This window comes from Rhinoraja longicauda, chromosome 20, assembly GCF_053455715.1.
Source record: "Rhinoraja longicauda isolate Sanriku21f chromosome 20, sRhiLon1.1, whole genome shotgun sequence".
NCBI lineage: Eukaryota > Metazoa > Chordata > Chondrichthyes > Rajiformes > Arhynchobatidae > Rhinoraja > Rhinoraja longicauda.
The window spans coordinates 16,555,892-16,566,839 of NC_135972.1; the positions used below are offsets into that span (position 1 = coordinate 16,555,892).

The 10,948-nt window shown below is 45.3% G+C and overlaps 1 protein-coding gene across 3 annotated transcripts; it reads left to right on the forward strand.

Moving 5' to 3' along the window:
• Nucleotides 1-1,555: 1,555 nt before the first annotated feature.
• On the forward strand, nucleotides 1,556-10,157 carry mrps33 (mitochondrial ribosomal protein S33). 3 transcript variants are annotated; one of them, XM_078417019.1, is made up of 3 exons: nucleotides 1,556-1,964; nucleotides 5,042-5,280; nucleotides 8,301-10,157. In XM_078417019.1, the coding sequence occupies exons 2-3, from the start codon at nucleotides 5,066-5,068 to the stop codon at nucleotides 8,404-8,406; spliced, it is 321 nt and encodes a 106-aa protein (XP_078273145.1). In that variant the 5' UTR covers nucleotides 1,556-1,964; nucleotides 5,042-5,065; the 3' UTR covers nucleotides 8,407-10,157. The 3 variants fall into 3 exon arrangements, with proteins under 3 accessions (XP_078273145.1, XP_078273143.1, XP_078273144.1); XM_078417017.1 differs by having other exon boundaries at nucleotides 1,959-2,007; XM_078417018.1 differs by having other exon boundaries at nucleotides 1,963-2,037.
• The last annotated feature ends 791 nt before the right edge of the window (nucleotides 10,158-10,948 follow it).

Genomic DNA, 10,948 nt, shown 5'->3' on the forward strand with positions numbered 1-10,948 from the left:
GGTACATAAATTACACAAGGTAGTGGAAAGAAAATGATTATGCAGAAAACATATTAGTGCAAAACACAATTAGAAAACAAGTCCATGGTAGTGGAAGAGTTGGTCCATCGTGTTTCTCTTGCTGAGGTAGAATTAGGGTTATGCAGGTCAGTTTAAGAACTTGATAGTCATTGAAAAGTAGCTATTACTGAACCTGGTGGTGTGGGACTTCAGGTTTCTATACATCCTGCCCAACAGTGGCAGCAAGAGGGAATGGCCCCGATGATGGGGATCCTTGATGATTGCTGCTGCCTTTTTGAGGCAGCGCCTTATTTAGATGCTTTCAATGGTGGGGAGGGCTGTGCCCATAATGCCACTGAATCTACCAGTCTCTGCTGCCTTTTGCAGTCCTGTGTATTGAAATTGTCATAACAGATCATGATGCAACCAGGCTGAATAATTGAGGAACTCTCTGAATAAGACAGGATGGTGTTGGGAGTAATATACCAGCATGGACTGAGGATCTGTAAACTAAATAAATGGATTGTTGTCAGATCAATAAGCTGTGACCAATACAGAGATTAATGTTGGGTCCATACCTGTTCACAATCTACATCAATGATTTGGATAAAAGAACAGGAGATACAGAAGCCTGAAATCCCACAGCGGGTTCTGGAACAGCTAAAGAAGGGTCTCTACCCGAAACGTCACCTATTCCTTTTCTCCACAGATGTTGACTGCCCAGCTGAGTTACTCCAGCTTTTTATGTCTATCTTCGGTTTAAACCAGCATCTGCAGTTCCTTCCTACTCATTACAGCTATTTTTCAACAACCATCAGATTCTTGAACCAGGCTGCACAACTCTAATATATCTGAGTTCGTTGATGATACAGCGCAAGACGAGTTGTGAAGGGGATGCAGGAATACTTCTGGGGGATGTGGATAAATTAAGCAAATGGGTGAGGACATGGGACAAGACATATAATGTAAAAAAAATACACGAGGTCATCCATTTTGGCAGCAAAACATAACAGCAGATATTTTTTAATGGAAGGGGATTGAAAGGTGTTGGTCTGTCAACCTGCTCCAGGTTCTGGAACTCAGAGAGAGTAAACATCCTACCTACACATGTACTTGGTACAGCCAACTAACAACTTTGTATGCTTTAATGAAGTGGCCTCCCACTCTTCTAAATTCTGGAGAACAGAGGTCTAACCTTTTAATCGGCCCTGTGTCAGAGAGGAAATCGGTAGACTTTGGACGGTGTTTGAAGAGTCCATAGTGCATACTAAATCTGGGAAGTCAGGTCCAGAAGGGTGTCCCTTTAAGAAATATGGTCACTCACACCAAATGGAAGAAATAAGAGCAAAAATAAATGGTCTCTCAAACTTGTTCTGCCATTCATCAGGATCAAAGATATCTTAATGCGAGAGTTCCCACATAAGAAGATAAATCCCAATTCACAGCCGTCCAATAAAAGTCTGGTCGGAGCTGAAGAGTCGAGATGACTCGAGTTTACAACCAGTCACCGTCGCTCTCTGTGCTGCAGAGTGGGATCCCGGACCCGATGGGGAATTGTCCCAGGACCCTTACCTCACCGAGCGGGCAATGATGAGGTATGTCAGGCCGAACCCGGGCTTGTCCGCTTGGGGGGCGCCTGAAAACACAACAGGCAGCGGTTGTCACCCAGACGTCCAAATGGTGTAGGATGGATCTGCAGATGCTGGTTTATGCTGGAGACTGACACAAAATACTGGAGACAGGAGAAAAATAATAGGTCGAGACCCCTCTTGAGACTGTGAGTCGGGCCCTGAGGCGGCTCCCCGTCCTCCCCCCCCACCACGGCACCGACCGTGACTCGGGCCCCGTCCTTCCCTTCCCCTCCCACCCGGCCAGAGAGGCAGCCGGGCCGGGCCGGGTAAAGACAGCGACGGACCGACTGCCGGCGGAAGTTACTGGCGGAAGGCACAAGAGCGTCGGACAAGGTGAGAAGCTGAATGTGGAGGGCAGGCGAGGGTCCTGGGGCAGGTGAGACTCTGTGATCCAGTGCAAGGACAGGTGAGGGTCTGTTACTGAGATCCAGCGCCTGACAGGCAAGGGTCTGGTACAGTGGGATCCAGTGCTGGGCAGTGAGCAGGCGAGGCTGTTACACTGGAACCCAGTGCTGGGGCAGGCGAGGCTGTTACACTGGAATCCAGTGCTGGGGCAGCAGGTGCTATGTTACACTAGAGTCCAGTGCCCCGACAGGTGAGGCTGTTACTCTGGTATCCAGTGTTGGGGCAGATGAGGCTGTGTAACCCTGGGAGGCTGTGTTACACTGGGATCCAGTGCTGGAATGGATTTGCTGTGTTATTCTGAGATATAATGTCGAAGTAGGTGAGGGGTTGTTATCCAGGGACCCAGTGCCCAGCCAGGCGAGGCTGTGTTACTCTGGGATACTGTGCCAGAGCAGACAGGTGCTGTTACACTGGGATCTAGAGTCGGGCAGGTGAAGCTGTGTTATGGGATCAAGTGCCAGGACAGGTGAGGCTCTCGTGTAGTAGGATCGAGGACAACCAATAGACACATGGATGTAGCGCTCTTGACAGGGCTGCAACATCCATTGTTATAGTTTGTGTATTGTCTGTCATCTAGTAATACTGTGGTAGTATTTTGAGACTGTTTTATCACTGACTTACAACTTAGATTTGTAATTTTTTAGGTTGCAAGTCAGCCACTTTTTTTGTACTGGGCGAACTCCTGGGTTTCAGGACTTGTGATCAGGTCTGTTGATGTAAGGCACCATTTCAGTGACGGGATCTTTCTGTTGCCGTGCAGTCTTGGAGTATGATACGATTTGTAGTTCAGTCTCTTGTGTAATGGGGTATATTAACTGTATAACTGGGATATAGTACGGGGGGGGGGGGCAGGTACACATTGTTTTATTATCTCTTTGGAGAGGAGCACTGGGAATAGACATGTCTCTTTATATCGAGGTTATAATAATGGGGACAGGTTTGTCACTGTCCAGGGTCTTGTATCGGGTGCAGTCTGTGCCCGAATCGCACAATTCTGGTGGATACAAATCTGTTAATATTCAATAGTACTTTGGGGGCAATATATAATGCTATGGGGCTGGTCTGTCACTGTGGAAGAAGGAACTGCAGATGCTGGTTTAAACCGAAGATAGACACAAATAGCTGGAATAACTCAGCAGGACAGGCAGCATCTCTGGTGAGAAGGAATGGGTGATGTTTCGGGTCAAGACCCATCTTCAGACTGGTTAGGGATAAGGGAAACGAGACAAAAAGACTGATGTGGAGAGATAAAGAACAATGAATGAAAGATATGCAAAAAAGTAATGATGATAAAGGAAACAGGCCATTATAAGTTGTTTGTAGGGTGAAAATGAGAAGCTAGTGTGACTTGGGTAGGGAAAGATAGAGAGAGAGAGAGAGAATGCCGGGGCTACCTGAAGTGAGAGAAATCAATATTCAAACCAATCAATATATAAGCTGCCCAAGTGAAATATGAGATGCTGTTCCTCCAATTTGCATTTAGCCTCACTCTGACAATGGAGGAGACTGAGGACAGAAAGGTCTGTGTAGGAATGGGAAGGAGAATTAAAGTGCCCAGCAACTGGGAGACCAGGTTGGTTCAGGCGGACTGAGTGAAGGTGTTCAGCGAAACAATCGCCCAGTCTGCGTTTGGTCTCACCAATGTATAACAGTCCACATCTTGAACAATGGATACAGTAGATGAGGTTGGAGGAGGTGCGAGTGAACCTCTGCCTAACCTGAAAGGACTGTTGGGGTCCCTGGACAGAGTCGAGGGAGGAGGTAGAGCAACAGGTGTTGCATCTTTTGCGGTTGCAGGGGAAGGTACCTGGGGAGGGGGTGGTTTGGGTGGGAAGAGTTAACCAGGGAGTTGCAGAGGGAATGGTCTCTGCGGAAGGCAGAAAGGGGTAGAGATGGGAAAATGTGGCTAGTGGTGGGATCCTGTTGTAGGTGGCGGAAAGTTTGGAGGATTATGTGTTGTATGCGACGGCTGATGGCGTGGAAGGTAGGGACTGGGGGGACTCTGTCTCTATTGGGACGAGGGTGAGCAAGGGCGGATCAGCGGCATACCGAGGAGACACAAGTGAGGGCCTCATCTATGATGGGAGAGGGGAACCCCCGTTCCCTAAAGAATGCAGATATCTCGGATGTTCTAGTATGGAACACCTCATCTTGGGCGCAGATGCGGCGTAGGCGGAGGAATTGCGAGTAGGGGATAGAGTCTCTGCAGGAAGCTGGGTGGGAAGAAGTGTAGTCGAGATAGTTGTGGGAATCAGTGGGTTTGTAATAGACGTCAGTGAATAGTCTATTTCCTGTGATGGAGACTGAGATCAAGAAAGGGGAGGGAGGTGTCGGAGATGGTCCAAGTAAATTTGAGTGCAGGGTGAAAATTGGTACTACCTCCTGCACCCATGCAGAACTCATGGACTTTATCAACTTCACCACCAATTTTCATCCTGCACCTAAATTTACTTTGCTCCGCCTTTGCTCCCCCACCCCATCAGAGATAATGCCTGTCCTGCTGAGTTACTCCAGCTTTTTGTGTCCATGGTCTGTCACTGTTGTAGGTGCAGTATTAGTGGGCACGTCAATCACTGTACTCCACTAGTTGCATAACTAGGGAAGACAGATCTGCCACTAAAATCTCACTGCCTGCATTAATGTACTGTGAAGAGGGTCTGTCACTCTAATGGGTTTGCTACCTCTAGAGAGAGCAGGAGGGAAGGACCGTGACCATATAATTTGGGGACCGGGACTATGTAATACTGGGAACATAACTATCACCACAACACTCGGACACAATACAGATGGCATGCCTGTCACTGTATACCACAGATAATGTACAAGAGATATTTGATGAGTACTGTATTATTAGTAAGGTGCCCCGCTGATGGATACCATTAACGATAGAAAGATTCTTGAAAATGGAAAGGAGAGCTTTTCTAGTTTGTTTTGTTTAGAGATGTTGGTCAATACTGAAGCCTGCTCCCAATTTTGGCACTTTACCAAGATGTTCTGCATTGCAGGGAGTATCTCCCTGAGACGCTGTGATGTCATCACTGTCCAATTACGGGCGGCGCATGATACGCCTCAGTGCGCAGATCTTTCAGGAGGTTGCACGGCCTACCGACGAACGGTCGATGAAGGTGGTGAAGCTGTTCAGCGAGCAACCGCTGGCACTGCAGAAAGACGTCTATGACTGGTACCCACAACATAACATCTACTACGCTCTGATGCAGAGGCTGCGATTCCTCGGTTTGTACAGGTAAAGTTGCTCATTTCTCTCTTGTCGTATGTTGCATGGCTTTCCAGGTGATCACTATTCAAGATGGGGTGTCAGAACCACCGTGAAGCAGGTCCATGTGTGAAATTAGACCAGGATTGAGCAGTAATAGGTATAGAGGTTTAGCACACCCTCCTTCCAATTTTGAGCTCAAGCTAGGTCTAAGCTACAGCTTAGATCTTTTCAGGTCCATCATGGAGAAGATCTATCAGTCCATTGTGAAGTGATGGCTCCTGGTCTTAAGCAGATTGTCTTTCTTTCTGCTTCTTCCCTTTAGTTCTTTGCTGGTGGGAGATCATGTCTCACAAATCTGATTGAGGTTTTTGAGATGACCAAGTGCGCTGATGACGGCAAGGCAGTGGATATTGTCTACATGGACTTCACCAGGGCCTTTGATAAGGTCCCACATGGTAGACTGGTCTGAAAGGCACATGGGTTCCCAGGTGAGATAACAAATTGGACACAAAATTTACTTTGTGGTCGAAGGCAGAGGGTGGTAGTGAATTTTCAGACTCGCTCTATCTCATGCCTCCTGAGAAAACTTTCCAACTCGTCAAACTTCTCCTAACTAAAACCCTCTAATACAGGCATCATTCTGGTCAACCTCTGCGTCTTTCCAGAGCCTCCACATCCTTGCTCATCTGGGGCCATTAGCACTGCAAGCAATACTCCAAACGCAGCCTAACCAAAGTCCTTTCAACCTGTATCTTGACTTCCTCAATCTCATACTCAATGCGCCATCATTTAAGGCAAGGATCCCATATACTTTCTTTGCCATGGATCATTAAGTTTCTTTAATCATTTTGCTAAAGGGAATTACTATATTTGTGGGAGCCTCATTTTACTACCTTTAATGCTTAGCATACCTTCTGACAGAATACATTTAACTGATTTTCACATTGCTGCAAAGTTCCTTGTGGCTTTTTGCAAAGTCAATTAATTTTGTTTATTCCACTTTGCAGAGAGAGACTAAAACTAATGCAGGCCGCTAAAATAAAGTATTTATGAACATTGAATTTTCTAATTTCAACTAACCCACTCCTCTGGTGCTGTCCTATCACACGTACTCATCTCTCCACCTAATTTTTATTCCTCCCATCCACTCCCCACTGTGCAGCTTCCGTCTATCCTTCATTCTTTCCCCCCATTTGGTTCTGCCTATCACCCACCACTCTCTATCCCAATTCCCCATATACTCTTACATAACAGTAATCTTTCCCGTCCCATCTCAATTCTGATGCGGAGTGTTGACCCAAAATGTTCACTTACAGCTTTTGCCTCCTCAGATGCTGCTTGACCTACTGAAATTTAAAAAATGCTGGAAAAACTCAGTAGATCAGCTAGCATCTGTGGAGAGAGAAAAAGAACCCTCAATGTTTTGGATCTGTCCTCTATTTATTTCCATAGAGAAAGACATGGGGAACTTGGGATAGTTAAGGGAAATGTCTTGAGGACTAGTCGGTGTTATGGTTGAGGAGGTAATGTATGTCCTAAGGCGTGTGAAAGTAGATATATATATCTCTTGGGCCTGATCAGATATATCGAAGGACTCTATGGGAAGCTAGAGAAGAAATTGTAGGAGTCCTGGCTGAGATATATGAATCATCATTATGCCCAGTATGGCTAATGTTGATCCTCTATTTAAGAAGGGCTGCAAGGAAAAGCCTGGGAACTATAGACCAGTGAGCCTAACTCTGCGTATAAGAAAATAACTGCAGATGCTGGTACAAATCGATTTATTCACAAAATGCTGGAGTAACTCAGCAGGTCAGGCAGCATCTCGGGAGAGAAGGAATGGGTGACGTTTCGGGTCGAGACCCTTCTTCAGACTGATGAAGGGTCTCGACCCGAAACGTCACCCATTCCTTCTCTCCCTAAATGCTGCCTGACCTGCTGAGTTACTCCAGCATTTTGTGAATAAATCGAGCCTAACTCTGTGGTACGCAAGTTATGGGAGAGGACTCTGAGGGATAAGATATATAAGCATTTGGATAGACAAGGAGATGATTAGGGATTATCAGCATGGTTTTGTATATGGGAGTTTATTTTACAAATATGATTGAGTTTCTTGAAGAAGTAACCAAAAAAGTTGATGTGGGCAAAACCGTAGATATTGTCTACATAGACTTCTGCAAGGCATTTTATAAGGTTCAGCATGGTCAGCTCCTCAGGAAGGTGAGATTGCATGGAATCCAGGGAGAGCTAACTGACTGGATAGAGAATTGGCTTCAAGGAAGGAAGCAGGAAGTGATGGTGGTAAATGTTTTCAAGCTCTTGTATCTTCTGCCTAATGGGAGAGGAGAGTAAAGAGAATAACTCGGGTGTAAATTTTCCTTGATTATATTGGCTGCTATCTGAGGGCAGCATGAAATGTGTGTGTGTGATCCTCTTTTTTCAACACTCTCTACAATGTTTTGTGGTGTTGGACAGAGCTATTGCCAAGCCAAGCTGTGACACATCTTGATAGGATACTTTCTAAGTGCATCGGTTGCAGTTGGAAGAATGAAAAGGCAAAGTACTATTAAGTGTAATCTAACTACAAAATGTACTACAATAGATCTGTGGTTCTAGTACATGAAGCACAAAGGTTTGGCCGCCTGAACAAGTCATTGTGAAATTGCATTTATTGTGAGGAGAATAAACCAGAGAAGTTATGATGCCACCTTGCAGGTGAGAGTGCACCTGGAATACTGGATAGAGTTTTGGGCTCCATATTCAAGGAAGGATAACATTGCATTAAAGGCAGGGTCGAGAAGATTCATTAAATTGATTCCTGGGATGACGGATGTAGAATGGTTGAGGAGCTTGGGCCTCCACTCTTTGGAGTTCAGAAGAGTCAAAGGTTAAAATACATTAACAGTTACTAAATCCAATGTGATTGAGGATTCAGCCTGCAGTTCTGACCAGGAGTCCTGCAACACAGGATTGCAGTGTGGGATTCGAATAATCTATTGCAGTTCCCAGGCAGGCTTTGACTATGTCTGGTCTTTTTGTCTCTGCAGGGATGAGCACGAGGATTTCAAAGATGAAATGAAGCGGCTCAAGAAGTTGCGAGGCAAAGGGAAGCCGAAGAAAGGAGAAGGGAAGCGAGCCATGAAGAAGAAATAGTGGCCACGCCTGGCCATACCACAAGCTCGCCCCCTTTCATCAGTCACATTTGCCCACATCTCTCGCTGCACATTCCCTTTTTGTCTTAAAATGTGACGTGTTTTATTTTGGAGGCACAAGGAACTGCATGTGCTGGAATCCTGAGCAAAAAACCAACTGCTGGAAGATCTCATCAGGTCAGAAAGCATTAGCGAAGCGAATGGACAGATGACCTTTCAGGTTGGAAGCCTTCTTCAGATTCAGTCTGAAGTGACCCGACCCGAAATGTCGTCTGTCCATTCCCTCCAAATATGCTGCATGACCTGATGAGTTCCTCTAGCAGTTTGCTTTTTGCTCAAATTTAATTTTGTAATTTTCCTTCCTCTATTTCCCTTTCTCATCTGCTGTGGGGAGTGTTGTTCATCTCGTTCTCAAAGTTAGGATGAAAGGAAAAAAATCTAAGGCAAATTACCAGTGTCCCTACTGGTCTAGTTGGATGGGAATATTAAATCATAAAAAGAGGAAGCTGGTCAGGTTCAAGTCCTGATCTGTCCTTCTAGAACAACCTCGGGCTGTGTGCTAACATTAAGAGCTGCTGGAGTGGGACCTCAAATCTTCCAGAGATTCGATTGCTAATCTATGAGCCAGATGCGGTTAATATTGGGATGATATCCGGCTGTGGTGGAATAGGCCAAATGTATTCACAGCTCTCATTCCCTCTGGGGCAAAGCACTGGAAGGTTAATGGCACCCCCAGAACTAGACTCTCTCCCCCCTCTCCCAGTTTAAAACTAAGGCTTTGTGATTAGGATTAAAGAAAAGTTCTCGGCCACTGCCACAGCAGTAGCTGGCCAGTGCTAATGGGGGATAGAATGTGGGAAAGAATGTTAGGTGAGGGAGCACTCATTAACAACACCGCAGTGACAACAACCCTCACAGGATAGGGCCTGTTGTGTGACAGTGGGGAAGCAGCATGAATCTCACTTATCCCCTTTTACCCACCCCGCCTCCCCTTCTTCCTTTCCCATTTTCTGTTCCTTCAATGAGACTCTAGTTTAGTTCTTGAGTGAACGTCATATATATATGTTCAGTGTGTACAAGAGTGTGAAAGTGACAGCTCTAATATGCTCGGAGGGCACCGTGTGCTCTGCTTTCGTCTTTTGAACTGATACAACTCAACTAGCAGGCAGCAAGACAACTGTAGAATGCATAACTATCTGGAATAGTTCAACGTGCTACACATCAGCCTGAGATTCATGGCAATTTATAACTGGCTTATAACCAAATGCGAGTGTGACGGATTAGTGGACTCTTGCCTATGACACCTACTGTCACTGGAAAGTGATGAAAGTGCAGCAAATGACTCTTCTGTATAAATGCTGAAATATGTTTTGCTGTCTTGATCTTTCTGTCTGTTGGCTTAGAAACTGAAGACCTATTGATTGCAAAAACTAAATGAGCTGGGGAAGGTAATCTAATATGGTTGGAAGACCCCCTGCAAATGTGCATAAAGAAGCATTCAGTTTCCCTTCTGCACCTCTTTTGTACTGAAAAAGTGGGCATTCCTAGAAAATGGGAGCACAAAGGATCTCATACCAGGATCTCTGTACACAACTGGGTGCTCTGTCTATGAGCCGAGACTGCGTGGTGGTTATCCAAGTATCCAGGCCAAGTCTGTACTTCTATTACTCAATACCTCCTTGCAGAAGAGCCTTAGGTTCTCATCACTGCTTAGTTTATTTTTACTTTATCCTGCCAATTAAAGGTTTTGAGGTGAGAGTCTGTTCTAGTGTTTCGCTGGTTACTTGGGATGAGGTTAACTGATTTTGCCTGGATTGCCCAGGGAAGTGACTGAAAGTCTGGAGTGCTGCACTAGATGTGCTTACTCACTGAATAGTTGGCACACACTCTTTGCCCATTTATTATCTTTAACTTTTATTTAAATACTAAATGTCTTTGGGAGGCTTGGATTATTAGGGTTAAAACAGTCCTTGCTTTAAGTTCTGTCTCAGCTTTTCCTCAATGAGAGGGTGTGACTGCCGTACAAGAGTTAATTGATCACTTGGACTCAATTATTGTGAAAGGAAGGGTGAAGAGAAAGAATCAGATTTCCTCAGTCAGTCAACTTCAATCATGTGTTTTGTGATCCAATCCACATTATCCAATAGGCCTGGAGATTCATGTTTGCTTTTAAATCTTAAGCAATTTTCCAAACTCCTAGAGGCCACATCAGCCACAATTCCTCAGAACTTTGCTAACTTGGCCTTAATTGCCCCATTACATTTAACCACCTCTGACTCATCCTGCCCATCTGTTCCAGAGGATCATTGAAACATAATGGTCATGTTGTAGGACCAGTATTTGAGACTCCAGAGAACATGGACACATGGTGCATGCTGGACAACTTTGAATTCAGTTTTTAAATAGTATGGAAATAAATAGTAACCATGGACAATTGAATGTCATCTGGTCCACAAACATCCTCATGGGAAGGATGGAAGCTTGCAGTTTACCTGTAAAGTATGTTTAAGACTCCAATCCTATGTTGTTCTTAATGGCTGCCT

Bases quoted from the DNA above. Each gene is read 5' to 3' on its own strand.
- mrps33 (XM_078417019.1), top strand. From the start codon at position 5,066: ATGTCATCACTGTCCAATTACGGGCGGCGCATGATACGCCTCAGTGCG. The intron at 5,281-8,300 runs GTAAAGTTGCTC...TTGTCTCTGCAG, and splicing joins CGATTCCTCGGTTTGTACAG to GGATGAGCACGAGGATTTCA.